Source organism: Mobula birostris, chromosome 1, assembly GCF_030028105.1.
Source record: "Mobula birostris isolate sMobBir1 chromosome 1, sMobBir1.hap1, whole genome shotgun sequence".
NCBI classification, from domain to species: Eukaryota; Metazoa; Chordata; class Chondrichthyes; order Myliobatiformes; family Myliobatidae; genus Mobula; species Mobula birostris.
Genome location: NC_092370.1, coordinates 159,197,747 through 159,223,059, shown reverse-complemented (window position 1 = coordinate 159,223,059; position 25,313 = coordinate 159,197,747). Strand labels below are relative to the sequence as shown.

General features: G+C 42.3%; 1 protein-coding gene across 6 annotated transcripts in view; it reads right to left on the bottom strand.

The window, feature by feature from the left end:
- rad51b (RAD51 paralog B) overlaps nt 1–25,313 on the bottom strand; it is a 698,841-nt gene that overhangs the window by 233,102 nt on the left and 440,426 nt on the right. For all 6 annotated transcript variants that reach the window (XM_072264949.1, XM_072264932.1, XM_072264958.1 and 3 more), the window contains one exon: nt 10,669–10,747. In XM_072264949.1, the coding sequence (XP_072121050.1) occupies nt 10,669–10,747 (79 nt within the window). The remainder of the gene's footprint in view (nt 1–10,668; nt 10,748–25,313) is intronic.

The window sequence follows — 25,313 nt, the reverse complement described above, 5'->3', positions numbered from 1 at the left end:
AGTTGTGGTCACTACCTCCAAAACACTCTCCCACTGAGAGATCTGACACCTGTTCGGGTTCATTTCCCAATACCAGATCAAGTACAGCTTCTCCTCGAGTTGGCTTATCTACATATTGCATCAGGAGACCTTCTTGAGCCACCTACCAAACTCCACTCCATCTAAGTCCTTTGCACTAAGGAGATGCCAATCAATATTAGGAAAGTTAAAATCTCTCATATCAACAATCCTATTATTATTGCACCGTTCCAGAATCTGCCTCTCTATCTGTTCCTCTATGTCCCTGTTACCATTGGGGTGTCTATAAAAAACACCCAGTAGAGTTATTGCCCCTTCCCTATTTCTGACCTCCACCCACACTGACTCAGTAGACCATCCCTCCATGACTTCCTCCTTTTCTGCAGCCGTGACACTATCCCTAATTAGCAATGCCACGCCCCACCTCTTTTGCCTCCCTCTCTGTTCTTTTTGAAACATCTAAAGCCTGGCACACTCAGCAGCCATTCCTGCTCCTGAGACGTTCAAGTCTCTGTAATGGCCACGTTATAGTTCCACATATTGATCCACGCTCTAAGTTCATCTGCCTTGTTTATTATAATCCTTGTATTAAAATAGACACATGTCAAACCATCAGGCTGAGTGCATCTTTGCTCTAACATCTGCCTATCCTTCCTCACAAACTCCCTACAAGCTGTCTCTACTTGTGCTCCAACCTCCCCATCCTCTGCCTCTTCCCACCCCCTGCAAATCTAGTTTAAACTCTCCCCAATAGCATTAGCAAACCTCCCTGCCAGGATATTGGTCCCCCTCGGATTCAAGAGCAACCCATCCTTTTTGTACAGGTCACACCTGCCCCAGAAGAGGTCCCAATGATCCAAAAATCTGAATTTCTGCCTCCTGCATCATTCCTTCAGCCACGCATTTATCCTCCAACTCATTCTATTCCTATACTCAATGTCGCATGGCATAGGCAGCAATCTCGAGATTACTACCTTTGAGATCCTGCTTCTCAGCTTTGTTCCTAACTCCCTGTATTCTGCTTTCAGGATCTCTACCATTTTTCTACCTGTGTTGTTGGTACCAATATGTACCACGACCTCTGGCTGCTCACCCTCCCATTTCATGATATTGTGGACATACTCAGGAACAACATGAACACTGGCACCTGGGAGGCAAACTAGCATCCTTGTTTCTTTTATGCGCCCACAGAATCGCCCATCTGTCCCCCTAACTACAGAGTCCCCTACTACCGCTGCCACCCTCTCCCATTCCCTACCCTTCTGAGCCATAGGGCCACACTTCGTGCCAGAGGCACGGCCAATGTTGCTTCCCCCAGGTAGGTCGTTTCCCCCAACAGTACTCAAAATAGAGTTTTTATTGTTAAGGGGGTCAGCCACAGGGTTGCTCTCCACTATCTGATGCCCTCCTTTCCCTCTCCTGATGGTCACCCACTTATCTGTCTCCTGTGGCCCCGGGGTGACTACCTGCCTGTAGCTCCTGTCTATCATTCCTCACTTTCCCTAACAAGCTGAAGGTCATCAAGCTGCAGTTCGATGCACCTGGCGCAGATGTGGCCATCAGGGAGGCTGTCTGTCTCCCAGACATCCCACATCTGACACCTAGAACAGAAAACTGGCCTCACAGTCATACCCACTATTTTTGTCAGAGGGAGAAAAAAAAAGTAACCTACCTTGCCTAGGCCCGATGAGCCAAAGCCCTACGACTCTGACTTACACTACTCGGACAACAGCTCCTTCAACGACCACTCCGCTAGCCAATGTCTCTCTTTTATTTTGGAGCTTTCTTAGCGTCCTTGCGTGATGACGAGCCACTGCGTCTGCGCACTTCTCCCCAACCTGTGCGAGGCTCACTCTCTTCGAATTGATTGATCCGCCGCTAATGCACCGAGCCCTGTGAAATGCTCCTTTTTAAACTTTTCTTCCCTACCTGTGTGAAGCTCTCTCTTCGAATCGATTGCGCCGCCGCTAATATGTTAAGTCCTTGCATTTTATTGTCTGGCTGCACTGTGCTTTCTCTGTAACACTTTCTTTTGAATTCTGTTATTGTTTTTCCCTTGTACTACCTCAACATACTGATGTGATGAGATGAACTGTGTAGATAGCATTCAAAACCAAGGCTTTCATGGCACCTCTGTACCCGTGACAATAACAAACCAATTTACTAATGTAGGAAATGAGGCAGCTGGTGCACAGCAAGCTCTCCCAACGACAAAGTGACATGACCAAAGAAAATGCTTCACTGATGTGAACTTAAGGGGACACCATCCAACAAAAGAGACCCCAAAACATCCTGTCATTTTAACTCTTCCATTCCATTCTGACCACTCTGTCCTCCACCTCCCACACTGCTCCGCCAATGCTGAATGTGAATTTGCAGAACAGCACGTCATCTTCCAGCGAGGCCAACATTGTTCAAAAACTTTAAGTAATGAGCATTTGCAGAATTTCCTGTTTTTACTTCAGTTTCCAGCTTCCATCATGCTTTTATTTTCATTAATTTCAAATAATACATCAGCTTCTCTGATTTTCACCTCATGATTTTTGTTACTACCTGCATTGGCTATAAAGCATGTGAGATGTTTCAGGCACTGCAGAAATGTAACTTGTTTTCCGTCATTAATTCACTGCTGCCCTGAATTTCTCTTTTATTTTTCCTCTTTTTCTCTGTACACTCACACCTTTCCCTTTTCCTACTTCTAACAAAAGGTTAGCGACCTCCTATGTCTTCTTTCTCCACAGCTTCTATTTTTAGCACTTTCTGTTTTGATATAAATATTGGATAACTTCATGATTTTTTAAAGCAAAATCACCTTAGCTTCTTTGTCCAAGCAAACTACTACCACGCTTCTAACCCCTTTTCCTTTCTTAAGTCCTTAGGCACACATAGCTTCCTGGATTCAGGTGCACACTTCCAGAAAACGTACAGTATTTCTGAAGCCCTTCAATTAGGTTTCCATACCTGCCACAGCACCAAAGGCCATTACAAAACGACAAACAGTGCCAACACTTTGACGGTTACTTCATTGACTCTTCAGCTTTTCTGGGATGTTGTGCAACTTTTTTTTCTGTTTATGAACAAGAAACCCTAGGCAGTTTGTGGGAACACAGAACCCCCAAAGAGATATAATGGAGGAATGTTGGAAACTGGAAATAAAGCTGGCAATATGTTATAAGTTCAGAGATTGGTCCAGATGAAAAGTCTTGACCCAAAATGTCTGGATTTCTCCAGCATCTTGATGTTGCTACAGATTCCAGCACCTGCAGTCTCTTATGTCACCATTAATCCTGGGTGCTGGACTAAACATCCAGAGAGAATAGTTCTAATCCTGGCAGTAGAATCTAAATACAGGTATTCAAATCATCTGGAATTACAATAAAATGCTACCTTCAGTCAGGAGACAAATGGATTTCTTTAAGAATGCACCTGATGTCTAATGCCACATATTGAAGTATGTATATCTGATACCCTCTTATCAAGACCAATCTTTTTGTCACTGCAGGCCCACAGTCAAGTGGCAGACTCTTAAAGACCTTCTGAAATTGCTTTGGATGTATTCCAAGTGCAATGCTAAAGCAGAAAGAGAATCAAGAGAGATAGACCACTTGGCATCAAGCCAAACACCAGACTTGGACATGGCAGTGCCATTTCAGTTAGCCAGTCCTCCTCACTGGTATCTAACTTTGGAGAACTATTGCTCAGAATGATCAGGCCTGATACTGGTGTATTCACAGAATCATACCTTAGAGACAATGTGCCAGAATTCTCCATTACAATCCTTTTGGCCTCTGTGCTGGCTAAGCTGTTCCTGTACAGTAACAACATTGATCTCTACCCAACAATGTGGGAAATTGCCCCACAATGTCCTATTCAAAAAGAAGTGAGACAAATCAAATCCAGATATTTGTATTGGTTTTGGTATTGATTTATTGTTATCACATGTACCAAGATACAGCGAAAAGCTTTTGTATTCCTGCTATGCAGATAGATCATTCCACACACAAGTACATCAAGATAGTACAAAAGGAAAACATAATGCAGAACAGAGTGTTGAAATTACAAGGGCCATGACGAGGTAAGACTGGGAGATCAAGAGCTCACCTTTTAGTGTCTGAGAGGTCCATTCAAGAGTTAGCTAACAGTGAAATAGAAGCTGTCCTTGAGCATCGTGGTACATGGTCTCAAACTTTTGTACCTTCTGCCCAATGGAGAAGAAAGAGAGGGCTCTTTGATTATACTGGCTCTTTTCCCAAGGCAGCGGGAAAGGGAGGCAGAGTCAATAACGGGAAGGCTGGCTTGCATGATGATTGGGCTGCGTTCACGACTCTACAATTTCTTCTTGGGCAGACGGTTACCATACCAAGTTGTAATGCATCTGGAGAGGAGGCCTTCTATGGTGCATCTGTACAAATAGGTGAGAGACAGCAAAGATATGCTGAATTTCCTTAACCTACTGAAGAATTACAGATGTTGGTGTGCTTTCTTGGCCACAGAATCCAAGTAACTGGATTTGACCAATTGTGGCAACAAAGAGTCCTAGTAAAACTTAAGTCACAGGGGAAAAGACTCTATGGCTGGAGTGAAACCTTCACTCAAGGGAAAAGTTTGTGTTTGGTTCTTAGAGGTCAATCATCCTGCTCCAGGATATCACTGCAGGAGTTCCTTGGCTACAGTGTCCTAGAGCTAACTATCTTCAGTTGCTGCATCAATGATCTTCCTTCCATCATAAGGTCAGAAGTTCAGACGAGTGTTGATGTTTGCATAATGATCAATTCCATCTGAAGCTCCTCAGCAAATGAAGCAAGTACATGAAGCAAGACCTAGATAACATAAGTAGCAAATACTGTTCATGCTCCAGATGTGCTGGGCAATAACCATCTCCAACAAGACAGATTCTAATCACCTATCCGTCACATTCAAAGGCACTGCCATCCTCATACCAGAGCCTGATATCCTGTGTTGAGTAATTCACTTTCTAACACCACAAAACTTTTCCGTCACCCACAAGGAACAAATAAGGAGTGTGATAGAACAATCTTGACTTATCTGGATGATTACAGCTCCAATAACTTCATGATGCTTGGCATCACCCAAGACAAAATTTTCTATTTGATTACTCCTCCATCCACAACCTTAAGTATTCATTCTCTCCACCACAATCACATTATAGCTGCAGTGTGTACCATTTTCAAAATGTATTACAGTTACTTGCCTGGGCTCCTCTGAGAACCCTTCAAAAACGAGTGACCTTTGGGCCTGGAAGGACGAAGGCAACGTGCACATGGGAGTACCACTATCTCCAGGCTTCCCTCAAAGATGCACACAATTCTGACTTGAAAACATATAATATATCCATTCCTGAGGCAAGATCTCAACTCAGAACTTCAACTGATGTAGCCTGACTTGCTAAGTTCCTCCAGCCAGTCACAACTCCAGTCACCATGTCTTGATAGCAGTCTCCAGAACGGTGTGTGGAGTATGCGCTCGCTCCCTGTGATCACGTGGATTTCCATCCGGTGCTCCATATCACGCTTACTAAAGATATGTGGGCTGGCAGGTGAACTGGCCACTGTAAAATTACTGGTGTGTGGCAGCAGCTGAGTTGGGGTGCGGGTTGGGGGGTGGGGTTGAGCTGATGGGAATATAAGGGGAAACATATAGTGCCCGTTTCTCTGCTATATGGCACTTCAGATTAAACCAAAAGAGTCTGGATTTCGGAAGGTAGGAGATGAATCTCAAGAACTAAAAGCCCTGTAGGTAGCAAATGACTGAATTTTTGTTTAACTCTTATTTTCCAACAGCATATATCAAGGTGGAAAACAGAGAGTTGATCACTAGCCATTGTGAAGGGAAAACGTTTCAACTCAAACGGAAAGAGCAATCAGGGAGAGAACTGCAACAACTGAGTCCCAGTGGGCTGTTGACAGTTTGTCTCAGCACAGCTCTTTTAAATGAAAACAAAATCAGAGATGCTGCTTGTTTAACCGGAAGCTTGGACTCCGTAATGGCCAGGATGACTTCACTGAAAAGTGCACACACACGTACACACTATAGCAAGCCCTCAGTCTGCTTATTTCAGTGTTAGTATATTACAACTATCATCAGAATCCCCGAGCAGCACTCTTGATTCCTGCTAGAAAATGGGAAATGGAAGGAGGGAGAATATCTTGAAGAAAAGCATGAAATGGTTGCAGTTAGAATGCACCTACCAACACTTAGTCTCAGCTGAAGCTGTCAATCTCTCCAAGATGGTACTGGAGTTTCCAGGAGTAAAATTTCTAGAAATATTTTATTCAAAAAAAAGAATCAGAACATCAAAAATATTAAGCACTTACCTTACTTTTTTGAAGAAACTCAATTATTTGTTAGAAATGGATCTACAAAAACAAACCTGATCATAGAAACTCATGCAACACACATCAAAGTTGCTGGTGAATGCAGCAGGCCAGGCAGCATCTGTAGGAAGAGGTGCAGTCGACGTTTCAGGCCGAGACCCTGACGAAGGGTCTCGGCCTGAAACGTCGACTGCACCTCTTCCTACAGATGCTGCCTGGCCTGCTGCGTTCACCAGCAACTTTGATGGGTGTTGCTTGAATTTCCAGCATCTGCAGAATTCCTGTTGTTTTCATAGAAACTCATTTTGGGTTCTGCCAAAATCACTCAGCTCTTGACCTCATTACAGCCTTAATTTAAACATTCGCAACAGAGCTGAATTACAAAGGTGAAGTGAGAGGAGCAGCTCTTGACCTTAAGGCAGCACTTGATTGAGTATAGAATCAAGAAACCCTGGGTTTTTGGGAAAAATCTCTACTGGTGGGAATCATACCCAGTGCAATGGAAGATGGTTGGAGGTCAATCATCTTTGTCATAGAACATCTATGCAGGAGCTCTTTAGAGTAGTGTCTTCAGTCCAATCATCTTCAGCTGCTTCATCGATGACCTTACTTCACTTGTACGGTCAGGAGGTGGGATATTTGCTGATGATTGCACGATGTTCAACACCATTTGTAACTTCTGAAATAATGAAGCAGTCAACATCCAAATGCAGCAAAACCTGGACAATACTCAGGCCTGGGCTGGTAGGTGGCAAAGAAAATTCACTCAAAGCTACTGCATTCCAGTGGCAATATACAGCAAAAGAAAATCCACCTCTCAACTCCTGGCATTTAATGGCATTACCATCACTGAATCCTCACTATCAATATCCTGGGAGTTAACATTGATCAGAAACTAAACTGAAGGACCAGAGGGATCTTGAGGTCCGAGTCCATAGGACGCTCAAAGCTGCTGCACAGGTTGACTCTGTGGTTAAGAAGGCATACAGTGCCTTGGCCTTCATCAATCATGGAATTGAGTCTAGGACCAAGAGGTAATGTTGCAGCTAAATAGGACCCTGGTCAGACCCCACTTGGAGTTCTGTGCTCAGTTCTGGTCACCTTACTATAGGAAGGATGTGGAAACCATAGGAAGGGTGCAGAGGAGATTTACAAGGATGTTACCTGAATTGGGGAGCATGCCTCATGAGAATAGGTTGAGTGAACTCGGCCTTTTCTCCTTGGAGCAATGGAGGATGAGAGGTGGTCTGATAGAGGTGTATAAGATGATGAGAGGCATTGATCGTGTGGATAGTCAGAGGCATTTTCCCAGGACTGAAATGGCTAGCATGAGAGGGCACAGTATTAAGGGGCTTGGAAGTAGATACAGAGGGGATGTCAGGGGTAAGTTTTTTACGCAGGGAGTGGTGATTGCGTGGAATGGGTTGCCGGTGACGGTGGTGGAGGCGGATACAGACAGACATACTTTATTGATCCCGAGGGAAATTGGTTTTCGTTACAGTTGCACCAACCAAGAATAGAGTATAAATATAACAATATAAAACCATAAATAATTAAATAATATGTAAATTATGCCAGATGGAAATAAGTCCAGGACCAGCCTATTGGCTCAGAGTGTCTGACCCTCCAAGGGAGGAGTTGTAAAGTTTGATGGTCACAGGCAGGAATGACTTCCTATAACGCTCTGTGTTGCATCTCGGTGGAATGAGTCTCTGGCTGAAAGTACTCCTGTGGCCAACCAGTACATTATGTAGTGGATGGGAGACATTGTCCAAGATGGCATGCAACTTGGACAGCATCCCCTTTTCAGACACCACCGTCAGAGAGTCCAGTTCCATCCCCACAACATCACTGGCCTTACGAATGAGTTTGTTGATTCTGTTGGTGTCTGCTACCCTCAGCCTGCTGCCCCAGCACACAACAGCAAACATGATAGCACTGGCCACCACAGATGATACGATAGAGTCTTTTAAGAGACTCCTGGACAGGTACATGGAGCTCAGAAAAATAGAGGGCTACGGGTAACCCTAGGTAATTTCTAAGGTAAGAACATGTTCGGCACAGCTTTGTGGGCCGAAGGGCCTGTATTGTGTTGTAGGTTTTCTATGTTTCTATGAGCCACATACACATGGCTACAGGAGCAGATCAGAAATGAGGAAAACTGCAGGGAGTAACTCATGTTCTAACTCCCCAAAGCCTGTCCACTGTGTATAAGGCTCAAGTCAGGCCTGTGATGGATTACTCTCACTTGCCTGGATGAGTGCAGCTTCAGCTACACTTAAGCTCAACACCAAACAGGACATAGATACCTGCTTGATAGGTACCCCATTCACAACCATTCAATCACTCCACATCTGATGCACAGTAACAGCAGTCTGTACTACCTACAGGATGCACTGAGCAATCGACCAAGATTCCTTGGACTGCACCTTCCAAACTCATGATCTCTACCAGCCAGAAGGACAAAGCATGGGGCTTGCTCTGCAAGGCACACACCATCTTGACTTGGAAATATATCGCTGCCATTTCCTCATCATTGCTAGGTCAAAGTCTTTGAAATCTCTTCCTAATAACATTGTGGGTGTACCCACATTTCAAGGACTTGCAGTAATTCAAGAAGGCAACTCACCACAACTTCTGTAAAGCGCCTAGGGATGGGCAATTAAATGCTAGCTCAGCTTGCAAAGCCAACATCCCTTGAATTAATATATAAAAAGACTATACAACGCTAGCAACACATTACACAAAAGAGCCTAACTGCTCAGTCAATGGCTCTCTACCATTTTGCCCTATTACTAACATACCATTTCATTTGTTCCACACATTGGTCTCCCCATTCTTCCTGACTTAAACTAACTTATAAACTCTTCTCGGGCTTCCAGCTGGGACCAGGCAGTCCCAAAAGCTATCGGCACGACACAGTAGTTTTGTTCTGTTGAGGTCGTTGTTGTTGTCCTGTGGTCATTGCGTACGCAATGTTCTGCTACTGCTGATTTCTCCAGGAAACCTAACAACGAGGAGGAACCCGTCATGACTGCCTGCCTTCACTAATTTTCCACGGTCTCTAAAAGGATCACCAGGATCCTGAAGAAATATCAGATTAATACCACCCACCAACCCGTAAGGAAGCCCAAATCCTAGCTTATGCGGGTCAAAGATGACCTGGGATTCAGGACAGCTGGTGTTTACAGGATTCCCTGTGAATGCGGAGCAGCGTATATTGGCCAGGTACGGTGGAAATTTGCATCAAGGAGCACAGGAGGTGTATCTGTTTGGATTACCCAGAGAAATTGGCTGTATTCGCAATTGATTTTGGTGGCACTAAAACTACTGTGTTGTGCCAATGGCTTTTGTGAACACCTGGTGAAGGAAGCCACTGAAATAAGACTAGAGAATAAGAATTTTAACAAAGCCAAAGGTCTCGCTCTAAGTAAGAACTGAAATACAATTTTAAACAAGCTGGATAGTGGAAACCTGATTGTTTGAGGACTAACCAATCAAGAGGGATGGACAATGGGAGTTGAGTATATATACCACTGGACTAGACGTGCCTGGGCATTATCCCTGATGAAAATGGTGGAGTTTGTCATCAAAATGTCGGTTGAAATCAACACCTGTACCTGGCTGGAAGCTAAAGAAGAGTTTTTACGTCATATATGTTGGGAAAGTACTAGGTCCTTTTTTACACTAACTTGTTTTCTCTCCTTTTCAGTTCTGATGAAGAATCTTTGGCCTGAAACGTTAATTGTTTTTCTTTCCACAATTGCCATTTCACTGGCTGAGCTGTTAACATAGCAACATGGCCTGAGTGAGCAAGACAAGGAACAGGATGTGTCTTTTAACAATTATATTTCAGAATTGGGAAATTAAGCACATGGGCTGAGAAGAAAGCCCCAGTTTGAAGGAGTGAATTCGCTGCTAATTCAAATACAAGATAAAAAATAAGAAGCAATTGAAGTCAGAATGGAGAGGAAACTTTTTTCCCTCATATTTCCCATTTTTTTAATAAACCAACAATTTGTAACACTTGAAGGAATGACATTCTGAACCTGAAATGATTAATTTTCAGCAACTATAGTTTCTCAGCATCTATTAACCCAGTTCCTCCAGCATTTTGTGTATGTTGTCCTGGTAACACTGCCTCCGTACAAAACTGAATAAAGAATCCATTGCACCTTTAGGCATGAAATTACTACTGCCAATAAAGATAAAGAGAATATCGTGACCTTTCAATTAGAAAAAGTACCAGATAATTTATTATTGACTATGAAAACCATTTCAGCTTATATATCTGTATCAGTAGAGTAGTTCCTACCTTGAAGAATAAGGCCTGAATTTTGAATGGTGAAATCAAACATGGCAAACGGAGCAAGTGGAGACTTGGCAACAATGATCTGAAAAAAAAGAACAAAGGAGAAAGTAAGATGAGTTAAATACAAAAGAGTAAGGCCAAATCTGCAGGAAGTATAATAGAAATGGAAGCTGCTCGTAATTCCTTCTGCCACCTTCAAGCTATTTTGAAAATTATGAATTTACAGTCCAGAAGAAATACCTCAAGTGAACATCAGAAGAGAAGGCTTCTCATCAACAATTTAATGCAATATATGCCCACTTTTGTCCGACATCCCTGAAGACTTTTCTTCAACTAAAGTCTATTAGTTCTAGATGTAAGACTATAAATGCCCTATTAACAATGGCTGCACTCTGAAAAGAACTGCAAATTCCCTAAAGAATTCAGCATGCTCTCTTTGACCCTCACCAATTTTTATTGACGCATCACAAAGAGCATCCTATCTAGATATATCACAGGTTGGAATGGTAACTGTTCTGTCCAAAGCCACAAGGAACGATGAAGACTGTGGACACAGCTCAGCTCATCATGGAGACCAGTCTCCCCTCTGTGGTCCTTGTCTACACTTGTTGCTGCCTCTATAAAGCAGCCAGCTTAATCACAGACCCCTCCTACTCTGCACATTCTCTCTTCTTGTCTCCCCCATCGTGCAGGAGATGCATAAGCCTGTAAACACACATCACTAGATTCAAGGATAGCTTCTATCCTGCTGTGATAAGACTAATGAATGCTCCCCTAATACGATAAAATAGATTCTTAACCTCATGATCTACCTTGTCATGGACATGCACCTTATTGTATGCCTGCACTTTATCCATAAATGTGACACTATATTAAAATATAGAACAGTACGGCACAGCATAGGCCATTCAGCCCACAATGCTGTGTTGACTCTTTTAACCTATTCCAAGATCAATCTAACCCTTCCCTCCAACATAGCCCTTCATTTTCCTTTCATCCACCTTCCCAAGGATCTCTTAAATGTCCCTAATGTTTCTGCTTGTACCATCACCCCGGCGGTACATTCCATGTACCCTCCACTGGCTATGTAAAAGATCTACCTCTGACATCCCGTCTATATTTTCTAAAATCACCTTAAAATTATGTCTTCTTAATTATGTTATTGCAGCCCTAGGAAAAATTTACTTGCTGTTCACTCTTTCTATGCCTCTTATCATCTTATACACCTCTATCATATTCTGCATTACTATTATTTTTCCCTTGTACTATCTCAATGTACTGATGCAATGAAATGATCTGTATAGATGGTATGCTAAACAAAATTTTTCATTGTACCTCAGTATATATGACGATAATAAACCTACAGCATTTGCATGCAGGATGATTTCCAAATTTCACAGCAGAAAGACGTGCTTCACCCAGGACATGCCCTTTTCTCATTGCTACCATCAGGAAGGAGGGACAGAACCCTGAAGGCACATACTCAGTGATTCAGAAACAGCTTCTTCCCCTCTGCTATCTGATTCTTGAATAGACATTGAACCCATGAACACTACCTCACTTTTATTATATATTATTTCTGTTTTTGCACTATTTTTAATTAAACTATTCAATATGCATATATACAGTTAGTGTAATTATTTATTTATTTGTTCGATATTATCTGGTATTGCATTGTACTGCTGCTGCTCAGTTAACAAATTTCATGACTCGTGCCAGTGATATTAGACCTGCTCTGTTTCTGTTTCACAGTACTATTCTAGAGATAAACGCCCTGGCCAAAAGAAGACCTACTCATTTACCTATAACTTCCATTTAATGACTTGAATATTTCAAATCATCTGTTGACCTTCTAAGTTCTACACTGCCACCTTGGTTTGTAGATAAACTCCTCATAATCCAGGACATATCTACTCTGCACTTCTTCCAATACTAATCCTTCCCAGAGTGCTGACAGTACTCCAGGTACAATGTAACCACAGCTCTGTAGAACTGTGGAATAATTTCCAACCACTTGTCAACAGCTCTCTGTTTGCTGCAGAATGTGTTGGGAATGTAACGTTAATGCCAGTGATGCTCGGTATGATTTGTCATACTGTGGATGTTTCTTCACTTCTGGGCACAAACTATCAATGTTGCCACACAGGATTCTTCAAAAGTCAAGGACAGGAGAGTGAAAGAGCATGACAATAAACAAGATGTAGCTTCCCCTATACAGTACATCCCAGATCAACTATGGCAGTGTATTAGTATTTAAATAATAAAGGCCCTCGCCTGGGTTTTGTGCAAGGTTCCAAACCTTATGTGTCTTAATGCGAGTCTCCAAAGTTACCCTCTACTAAAACTGTCACACTCTTGAGTTATGATCCACACACTTCACCTATAGATATGACATTGTTGAAACAGTGTAAGCCTTTGTTTCCTTGAGATTTGACTACTTCTTAGCTAGTCTAGGCCCAGCCTTCACTCCCTGCCAATTGAACTTGTTCCACTCCTCAGTTGTGTGGCCCAACACATTCTAAATCCCCTACCCACTGATGTACAGTGGTTCCAGTTAACTATATACACTGTCTTACTTGCTTTCCAATATCTCCTTTCCTTATCATAGGAGAAAGATGATAAAGCAGTAAACCACTGGAACAGGTCCTTCACCCTCAGTGTTGGCGCCAACCTTGATACTAATCTAAACAAGTCCAACCCACCTGCATAAAGAACATATTTCCTGTATGTCCACATGCCTAAATGCTCCTTAAACATTACTATCGTATCTGCTTCTATCACTTCACCTGGCAGTGCATTCCTCTTGATCACCCACGATTGTTAAGCATCAGGAGACGTGTTTTCAATTGTTAAGACCATGATCTGCCTTTCGCACCCTTTACCTCAGGCTCTTTACCAGGTTTTACTCCATTGCGTGGAATAACAAACCCCTCATTCTATTGTATGAAAGGTGCCTCCTGAGAATACAAGCTCCAGTGTGTCAACCTACTCCACATACAAAACATTAGGAGCTGGGGCTTAGGCAGCTATCAGTATGTCCCACTACCGAATCTAATTGGTAGAATCACATCTCAGAGTGATCAGATTGCTCATATCTTGTACTTATTTTTCAGGAAAGGCTACATTTATGCTCTCAGAGCATTCTCACTAGTTTCATTCCTCCAGTTATTTCCCTGTCACCTCCTTTCTCTCACACGCCCACCACTCCTCTGATCCTGATTCTCCACTCATCCACATACACAAGGGATAATTTACAGTTACCAATGAACAAACTTTGGGATGTAGGAGGAAATCGGGGGGGGGGGGCGGTGGGGGAAGAGCCACTTGTTCACAGAGAGAGAGTAGGTATCTATCTTGAGTTTATTGGGTAGGTCATCGACCTAAACAAAATATATCTTTCTATTTGCGAAGGGTAAACTGGCACTGGTAAAATAATAAAATAATAAATTAAAATAGAGGAGACTGCACTGTCGAGTCTGGGTGTGATCAACCATAGAACATAGAACATAGAATAGTACAGCACAATACAACCCTTCGGCCCACAATGTTGTGCCGACCCTCAAACCCTGCCTCCCATACAAGCCCCCTCCTTAAATTCCTCCATATACCTGTCTAGTAGTCTCTTAAATTTCACTGGTGTATCTGCCTCCACCACTGACTCAGGCAGTGCATTCCATGCACCAACCACTCTCTGAGTAAAAAACCTTCCTCTAATACCCGCATTGAACTTCCCACCCCATACCTTAAAGCCATGTCCTCTTGTATTGAGCAGTGGTGCCCTGGGGAAGAGGCACTGGCTATCCACTCTATCTATTCCTCTTATTATCTTGTACACCTCTATCATGTCTCCTCTCATCTTCCTTCTCTCCAAAGAGTAAAGCCCTAGCTCCCTTAATCTCTGATCATAATGCATACTCTCTAAACCAGGCAGCATCCTGGTAAATCTCCTCTGTACCCTTTCCAATGCTTCCACATCCTTCCTATAGTGAGGCGACCAGAACCGGACACAGTACTCCAAGTGTGGCCTAACCAGAGTTTTATAGAGCTGCATCACTACATCGCGACTCTTAAACTCTATCCCTCGACTTATGAAAGCTAACACCCCATAAGCTTTCTTAACTACCCTATCCACCTGTGAAGCAACTTTCAGGGATTTGTGGACATGTACCCCGAGATCCCTCTGCTCCTCCACACTACCAAGTATCCTGCCATTCACTGTGTACTCTGCCTTGGAGTTTGTCCTTCCAAAGTGTACCACCTCACACTTCTCCGGGTTGAACTCCATCTGCCACTTCTCAGCCCACTTCTGCATTCTATCAATGTCTCTCTGCAATCTTTGACAATCCTCTACACTATCTACAACACCACCAACCTTTGTGTCGTCTGCAAACTTGCCAACCCACCCTTCTACCCCCACATCCAGGTCGTTAATAAAAAGCACAAAAAGTAGAGGTCCCAGAACAGATCCTTGTGGGACACCACTAGTCACAACCCTCCAATCTGAGTGTACTCCATCCACCACGACCCTCTGCCCTCTGCAGGCAAGCCGATTCTGAATCCACCTGGCCAAACTTCCCTGGATCCCATGCCTTCTGACTTTCTGAATATGCCTACCATATGGAACCTTGTCAAATGCCTCACACATCTACTGCACTACCCTCATCTATACGCCTGGTCACCTCCTCAAAGAACTCTATCAGGCTTGTTAGACACGATCTGCCCTTCACAAAGCCATGCTGACTGTCCCTGATCAGACCACGATTCTCTAAATGCTCAGAGATCCTAACTCTAAGAATCTTTTCCAACAGCTTTCCCACCACAGACGTAAGGCTCACTGGTCTATAATTACCCGGACTATCCCTACTACCTTTTTTGAACAAGGGGACAACATTCGCCTCCTTCCAATCCTCTGGTACCATTCCCGTGGACAACAAGGATATAAAGATCCTAGCCAGAGGCTCAGCAATCTATTCCCTCACCTCGTCGAGCAGCATGGGGAATATTCCATCAGGCCCCAGGGACTTAGCCATCCTAATATATTTTAACAACTCCAACACCTCCTCTCCCTTAATATCAACATGCTCCAGAACATCAACCTCACTCATATTGTCCTCACAATCATCAAGTTCCCTCTCATTTGTGAATACCGAAGAGAAGTATTCATTGAGGACCTTGCTCACTTCCACAGCCTCCAGGCACATCTTCCCACCTTTATCTCTAATCGGTCCTGCTTTCACTCCTGTCATCCTTTTTTTCTTCACATAATTGAAGAATGCCTTGGGGTTTCCCTTTACCCTACTCGCCAAGGCCTTCTCATGCCCCCTTCTTGCTCTTCTCAGCCCCTTCTTAAGCTCCTTTCTTGCTTCCCTATATTCCTCAATAGACCCATCTGATCCTTGCTTCCTAAACCTCATGTATGCTGCCTTCTTCCACCTGACTAGATTTTCTACATCACTTGTCACCCTTGGTTCCTTCACCCTACCATTCTTTATCTTCCTCACCGGGACAAATTTATCCCTAACATCCTGCAACAGATCTCTAAACATCAACCACATGTCCATAGTACATTTCCCTGCAAAAACATCATCCCAATTCACACCCGCAAGTTCTAGCCTTATAGCATCATAATTTGCCCTTCCCCAATTAAAAATTTTCCTGTCCTCTTTGATTCTATCATTTTCCATGATAATGCTAAAGGCCAGGGAGCGATGGTCACTGTCCCCCAGATGCTCACCCACTGAGAGATCTGTGACCTGACCCGGTTCACTACCTAGTACTAGATCTAGTATGGCATTCCCCCTGGTTGGCCTGTCCACATACTGTGACAGGAATCCATCCTGGACACACTTAACAAACTCTGCCCCATCTAAACCCTTGGAACTAATCAGGTGCCAATCAATATTAGGGAAGTTAAAGTTACTCATAATAACAACCCTGTTATTTTTGCACCTTTCCAAAATCTGCCTCCCAATCTGCTCTTCTATATCTCTGCTGCTACCAGGGGGCCTATAGAATACCCCCAATAGAGTAACTGCTCCCTTCCTGTTCTTGACTTCCACCCATGCTGACTCAAAAGAGGATCCTGCTACATTACCCACCCTTTCTGTAGCTGTAATAATATCCCTGACCAGTAATGCCACCCCTCCTCCCCTTTTTCTGCCCTCTCTATCCCTTTTAAAGCACTGAAATCCAGGAATATTGAGAATCCATTCCTGCTCTGGTGCCAGCCAAGTCTCTGTAATGGCCACTACATCATAATTCCATGTATGTATCCAAGCTCTCAGTTCATCACCTTTGTTCCTGATACTTCTTGCATTGAGGTACACACATTTCAGCCCTTCTACTTTACTACCTTTACACCATTTATTCTGCTTCTCTTGCCTCAAAACCATCATCTACATAATCTGATATCTTCTAACAAAATTTTTAAAAATTAAAAACTTTATTAATATAGATCCAGACAAATATAAAAAGTTAAATGTATGCAAAATCACCACCAAATACAGTGGATTTTGGTTAACTGGGCCATCGGGTAATCAGGTCAGCTGTTTATTTAGGTCACTATGCTGCTTAATTGGAACAGGAGACTTGCCGAATGGCTTCTAATCAGCATCAGTCGCATGTGCTTGTGTGGTTCAGACACCACACCGTGCTTAGAGAGAACAGTTTTTAGGGAGTGTCAGTTGTGTGTCTGTGTTCAAAAAGCAGTGATTTTTTTGTTACTGGCAGTTGGCGCAAAATAAGCAGTAAGACAATTCAGAACGGTTTTGCTCACTGCATCTCCGAGCATTGAGCTTGGAGAAGCCAGAAATGTCTGGGAGTGAAAATGAAATGATTTCACTACCTTAACAAGTTGGGAACTATGAAAAATTTTAAGGTATTGACAACCATCTTGAATGTTACAATGAAAATGAAGATTTGGAGGATACAATTGTCGAAAGCATTGTATGAAGGCAGTCCATTATCTACACTAGGTGTCTGCACTGATTTTGTTTACTGCAGTCAATCTAAGGAACACAGCAACTGGATGAATTCCTCTGATGATAACTATTAAGAACTAATACATAGTTTTATAATACAGTAGTAGTATTGGTAGTGTTCTAATTTGTTTTGTATTTCATTTAAATACATAATTTGTTAGTTAAACTAGTTTGTCTTTTTTATACCCTCTTAACTATTTCCATGAATCTTCGGCTAATTGGGGCAGCCAAAATGGTCCTGGTGTGTCCCAATTACCCAGAACCCACTGTAAATAAAACTAATCACGAATCCATTAAAAATATGCAGAATTTCAGAGATTCCGCCTAGCACTTTCCTTGATAACAAGGAGGCGAAATTTTATATTGAGTGATGCCCAGATATCACATGGCAAATAAAAAGGGATCACTTCCTCTGAATATCAAAGACATATCCAAAATAGATGACCTCTTCAGTGCCAGAACTGAGAGGCAGCAACGTTAACTTGGCAATGCTTTGTGCAAGCACACACAATATAGATCCTGGAAGCATCAAGCAAGTCCTCAAATCAAGAAAGCATCAAATAAAGTCACTCCTCGTTCCATGGAATAAGGACCGAGCCAAGTCAAACTCTCCCTATAACTGAGATCCTCTAGACCTGGCAACATCCTTGTAAATGGTCTTGCTTACTACTGCTTCTGCTTCTTGCTAGATTTTCTGTCAGCTTCTGATAGATTAGAATTTATTTAAAATCTTACATCCATCCCACAACATGAGGGAGTATAAATTTTTGCATTATGACTCCGTTGCAATGTACAGACATATGAATTTAAAAGTCTAATGGCTTGTAGAAAGAAGCTGTCCCGTAGATCATAGAGTCACAAGCAATTCAGCATAGGTACAGGCTTTTTGGCCCATTGAGTTCATACCAACCATGGTGCCCATCCAGCTATCCCCATTTCCTGCATATAGCCCATGTCTCTCTAAGCCAGGGGCTTCCATCCCTTATTATGCCATGGACCCATGGACCCCAGATTGGGAACTCCTGCTCTAAATTCTGCTCCTCCATATATCTATCCAGTTACTTCTTAAAATGATACTATCGTACTTGCTTCAATCACTTTGTCTGGCAACTCATTCTATATAAATTTATCACGTTCTGTGTGAATAAGTTGCCCCATAGGTCCTTTTAAATCTTTCTTCGCTCAGTTCAAACCTATGGCCCCTAGTTTTGGATTCTCCCATCCTGGTGAAAAGACTGTTAACACCCATCTTACATATGCTGTTCGTAATTTTAAACACTTCTATAAGGTCACCCTTCATTCACCTACGTTCCAAGGAATAAAGACCTAGCTGGCTAACCTCTCCCTAACCTGGCAACTTCCTTGTAATTCTTTCTGCTTTCTGTTAAATCATTTTGATTTTTGCTCATGCGTCTTCCCAGTTATAGCCCATGGCATGCTTTGGAAAATAAATGATCGCCAGACAGTCAGAGGGCTCTTTGATCCACTGTCTTCACTGAGCATCAGCCACCCATTTATATTAACCCGACATTAATCTCATCTTTTAAAATATTCTCTACCACATGCTCAGTAACATCCCCCAAATCCTACCACTCACCTACACACCAAGGCCAATGTACAGTGTCTAACCCACCAACTCACGCATCTTTGGGGTGTGGGAGAAAACAAGGACACACAGTGGAAACTCATGAGATTACAGAGAAAATGTAAATATTCTATACAGACAGCACCCGAGCCCAGGATGAAACACAGGTCACTGGTGCTGTGAGGCGGCAATTCTATCAACTACATCACTGTAATTGGAAAGGAATTGTTAAAAGTAGGAAAGGCAGAGAAACAGACATCTCTGCAAGTCATGAACTGCAGAGGCTAACTCAAAATTGTACAAGGAATTATTTTGTGTACATGACTTCACGGACAGAAATTAGTTCAATGTAAGGATGGATAAAAACCAAATATTTATTAGGATATGTAAGGCTTGATACTTCACTGGCTGCTGAACTGAACCAGTGCTGTCACTTACACCGAGTTTCTCCCCCTTATTTAATTATCCGAAATATCTTTTATTGCTAACTTCATATGAAAGACAATGCCATGAGAACGTTTTACCTTTCCTTTACATTGGTTAGGGATACATTTCTTTTAATCTAGTAAGCACCTAAGTCTGAGAACTCTCTTTCCCTCATGCAGCCCACAAAGAAATTTGTGCTGTATTCCAAAACTGGGAATATTATAATGCTGTCATTGGCCTTGGATTAGGAGGAACATCTTAGCAAAAAGAATACAGATGATCTGGTCAAAACACCAGGAAAGATGTGATTAAGCTAGGGGTGGTGCAGAAAAGATTCATAAGGATGTTGCCTGGACTGGTGGGTTTGAGTTACAAGGAGAGATTGGAAATGCTAGGTCTGTTTTTCCTGGAGCAAAGGAGGCTGAGAGGAGACATGATAGAGATAAATAACATGATGAGAGGCGTAGATAAGGTAACTAACCAGAGTCTGTTTCCATGGCAGGGGTGCCTAAAGCTTTGAGGGCACAGGGTTAAGGTGAGAGGGAGGAGGTTTAAAGGGGATCCGAGGGATAAATTTTTCACACAGAACGTAGTTAGTACCTGATGTGAGCTACTGGGTCAGGTGTAAAGGTAAGAACAGGAAGAACATTTAAGGGGTATCTGTACAGGTACTTGAATAAGCAAGGCATAGAGAGATACAGAATTAATATACAAATGTAGGTAAGCATGGTTAACATAGATGGCTGCAAAAGCCGCAGTGGGCCCATGGGCTTGTTTCAATCCTGTATAACTCCATGCCTCTGTTCTGAGTGAGGAAAACACAAGGGTTGGGGTTAGAATAGGGAATCCATCAGGAATCTGAAGGTCTGTTCAAAGGGCCAGAACATCCAGCTGCTCTCTGCCAGTAACTTAGCTGACAGAAATAGCCACAGCGCTGGCTGATCGGCTACCCCTATTAAGCCTATCAAACTTCCACAGTTCAGTGAATTTCATCTACAGCACAAGTAAAACTAGCCCCCAGCAAAAAATGATTTTTCAAATCAAGTTCAGCACCTACCTTGTACAAGTGATTGCATGGATAATTATTGCCAAATGTATAACTAGGTTTCAAATAGATTGTTTAATTTGAATGGATAGAACTTTTTTTTTAGCCTTTTCAGTATTTAATTCTATTTGAATCGGAATATAACAATTACGCACAACTTCATAATTCTTTGTGTGATTTTGTAGAATGAATATCACCACTTGCAGAACCAGTAAAGGACTCTGCCAATGTGTGTTGCTTTATAAATGTTATTTTTCACAGCTAAACCAAGTCCTAACTGGAACAGATTTGATTGACAGATTTCTGTAATAAAGTAATATCAGACAGAGGCAGTAGGAACACAAGGTACTTTATGACTGCCCACAGGTAAATTTTCATGGGCAGGTGGCAATGAGTTTGAGTCCCATGGCTCTTTGTGCAGAGAATGAGCGCACGCTGTCTCACCTCCAACTTCAGCACTCTGAGCAGATGCATTTCCTTTAACAAGACTTCCAACATAGCTACCCCCAACTTTCCACTGCAACCCTAGCCACTTCAGAATAAGAAAGAGTTAGATTTTATATTTTTAAAGTTTTTTCCTTATAACACAAGAACAGGCCTTTTCGCTCACTGGGTCTATGCCAGCTTTTTGGCTCAAGCTCATCAGTCCCATCCCCACACTTCTTTCCCTACAACCTATTGTCTCTCACATGTGCATTGACTCCTCCCCATCTCCTGCCAAACACCTCAACGAGAGTGATTTACAGTGGCTAATTTAGAACGTAGGAGGAAACATTAGCACCCAGAGGAAACCTATAGAGGGAAATCGCGCAAACTTCACTTAGGTAGCTTCCATGGTTCGGATTGAATCCAGTTCACTGATAGCACGATTGTACCGTTGTCCTCCCCAGGTCTCACTCAGCCAGAGACCTCCAGCATTCTAACTATCAAGGTACAGTAAAAACAATGTTGGCAGTGCCCAAATCATTGATAGTGGAGGCTGCTCGCTGGCATAAAGGTTCCAAGGGAACAGTAGAGAGAGGTTCCAAAGGTCATCCACTCAGTCACCTTCTGCTCTGAAAGTAAGTGACAGCTATCACTCCATGTTGGCAGCTCTAAGGTCTTAGCTCATCAAGGAGAGTGAAGTTGAATGTCCAGACCTGCTGTCTGCCACCTTCTTACCAGTGACCACGCAAAGCATCAGCAAGTCTGCTGAACTCCTGTGCTTACAATCCAATTCGTGTTGTTGTCCCGGTAAAAGTAGAAGAAGTTAGCACAGCCCCAGAACTGGTTCTCTGACCTCATGGGCAAGGATGACACTTGAATTTCCTTCATGAATGAGGAAAATAGAGTGAAAATAGATCAGGGTAAAGCAAGATGATAATCAAAGAGCACAAATCTGCTTGTGCCCTACATCTGAGGGGGAAAAAAAATCAGAAAATACCGGAAGCACTCAGCGCGTCAAGCAGCATCTGCAAATGGAGAAACACCAGGGCAATAACTTTCATCAGAATTGGAGAAAAGGAGAATGAGAATTACAATCAACTTTAATATCACTGGCATATGTCGTGAAATTTGTTAACTTTACAGCAGCAATACAATGAAATACATGATAAATATATACAGAGAAATAAAACTGAATTACATTAAATATATATGTCTATTATTAGGTTAAAATAAGTAGTGCAAAAAAAACAGAAGTAAAAAAGTAGTGAGGTAGTGTTCATGGGTTCAATGTCCATTCAGAAATTGGTTGGCAGAGGAGAAGGTGTTCCTGAATCACTGTATGTGTGCCTTTAGGTTTCACTCATTTATTTTAAATTGTGCAGGAGGTTATACAGAACAGAGAGAATGTCCATAGTAATCTGTTAGAGCCCGATAATTTCCTCCATTTTCCCCACCAACTCACCCACCCACCCACACTGCCTCATTCTGGACAGAAACAGTTAATATTTCAGGTCGATGCCCTTTCATCAGAAATGGAAAAATGAAAAATGTGCACTTTTTAAGTTGCAGAGAAGTATTGGATTGGAGACTAAGTATGTGGTAAAATGGCGATCTATCACAGGCTCTAAAATATGGGATGAGAAGGGGAGGTGCAGAGAATGTGAAAGAAACTATTCTACAGGACTCGGTAATGGTCTCTAATAACCTGTGACAGACACACACACACGTTGATATCTCCGCCCCTCATACGCTCTGCAACTTCAAACAGGTTTGTTCTCTCACTTTTTCAGTTCTGATGAAAGGCCAACGACTTGAAATATTACCTCTGTCAACCTCTCCTCAGATGCTGCCTGACCTGCTAAGCATCAGGAGCATTTCCTACTTTAATTTTAGCAAAGAAATATTTGATTGGAAACTTGACTTCATTTGAAATACTCAGCAGATCAAGCTGCAGCAATTTGGAAAAGCAACAGTTAACATCCTAATGGTGGCACTGCTTTTACTTGATCCCCTCCCCCATCCTTTCTGCAAATTAACAAGCTTCCTTTGTCTCTGTCTCAGATCTGACAAAAGGTTTTCAGTTTGAAACATTAACTCTGATTCTCTTCTCACAGATTCAGCCTGGCCTTCTGAGTATTTCCAACATTATCTGTTTTTTATTGAACTAAAAGACAACTATTATTGCAGAGAACACCCAGGTCTTTCTTGCATAATACCCTAGGATATTCAATGTCTATCTGAGGAATAAGATGGCTTCCAGATTTAATGTCACTCACAGAAGGAAGGGGAGTATTGGAAGGAATGTACAAACTTTTTGATGGAACAACGGCACATTAATTAAACTCGAAATGCCACCTCGCTGCAGGTAATGAAATGAAAGGATGACTACTTGAATATCTCACTTGAAAAGAGGCACTTCTCACACTGTAGCACTCTCTCAGTATGGCATTGAAGTGTCAGCCAAGATTATACAACATTTTTCAAGAATCCCTTCTCTAAGATCATTCTGCACTAAAATATTTCCATCAGATAACAGTATCTACAGACATCGGAAAGAATTTGGAAGACTACAGCATGTGGTCCATAAAGTCCAGATTTTGGTTTCAAAGATAAAGTGCAGAAGTACAGGCACAAGCCTGCTCAGAGATGTTATGCTTGGATTGGGATCTGATGTGGTTGAAGTGAATAAACTCTGGGAAACAGGAATGCTACATTCAGTTGAAGAATGCCTTTATCTGGACTGTGTCATTTCTGGTATGCTGCAGTGTTATCCAAAGTAACCACTCAGTGAAACAGCCAACAAGCTGGGCCAGAGTCACGTTGGGGCCTTACTAATTCAAACACTTAGATTTATGTAATCTCTTCCATAAGTTCAAGATGTTTTATAAGCATTGAAATCTTTCTAGAGTGCATTAATAAAGCAGGGATCAGCAGCATTTTTCCACGCATTAGAAGACATTGTTTGTTTGCACAACAAAGTGCAAACTACCAGACAATTTTAACATTTGGATTCCACAACTCAATTCAAATTTCAAATTTGGAAAGGTTACGAAATTGGGGAAATACAGCAAAGAACTCATGGCCTGTGGAGCAGGAGCATTTTGTGATGACACAGAGGACTTTGAGCTTACCCATCAAACAGAGTTGGTGGATTCCACCTGAACCAACCACCCAATCAAAACCTAGTGCCTGTCTGTAGCAGAACCTGCTGGTCCCACATTGATCTCGTCAGCTTCCTCAGAACTGGAATGGAAACAATTCCTCAATTCCAAGGGACTACTCAAGAAGAAAGATGAAACACCAATCTACAGCCAGTTACCAAAAGCTTGCCACTTGTTCTTAAACAGGTCAGTCGCTATTCCATTATTTTCATTAATCATAGAGTGGCACAGGACAGAAAACGGCCCTTCAGCTCGCTGACTGTATTGTACATCCATATTAATCCTATCTGCCCTCATTAGATCTGTATCTTTCAGTGCCTTCCTATATCAAGGTCTGTTTAAATTCCTGTTAAACATAGTAATTGCATCTGATTCATCACATTTTCTGGGTGTAACTTCTGCCTGTTACAACATGATCCGGCCAACAGTCACATCTTCACCTCTTCTCACCTTTCTGTATTTTGCAGGGACTGCTCACTCTGTGACTCACTGGGCCCCTCTCTGTTACTACCCACCACTTCCCATCCATGGCACTTGCAGATGTTCCACCTCCTTTTCACCTCTTTCCTACACCATCATCCAAGGACTCAACAGTCATTCCAGACGAAGCAGCAATTCACTTGTACTTCTCCCAACCTCGTCAAGCCAACCATATGATCTTAAGTCACTCTGTGCTTTGAAAACTCTTCACCCAGGTCTGAGGAAACTTGATTATCCCAAAAAATTGACTACTTTCCCTTTCCACAGATGCTGCTTGACTAGCTGAGATCTTCCAGCGTTTTCTGCTTTTCTTTCAAAATTCTATCAGGTCTTTGGGACTTTCCTGTTTTCAGGCCTATGAACCTATGTATCTAGTAGTTTTTCTTTAATGGTACTAATCTCTTTCACTTTATAAGTTCTGGATACTTGGTTTTCTGATACTTCAAAAGATTTTGGTGACTTCTGGGAAGATAATACAAATTATTTATCTAATTCCTCTGTTATTTCCTTATTTCTGTTATTTTTTTCTATCTTCATCTATAAGG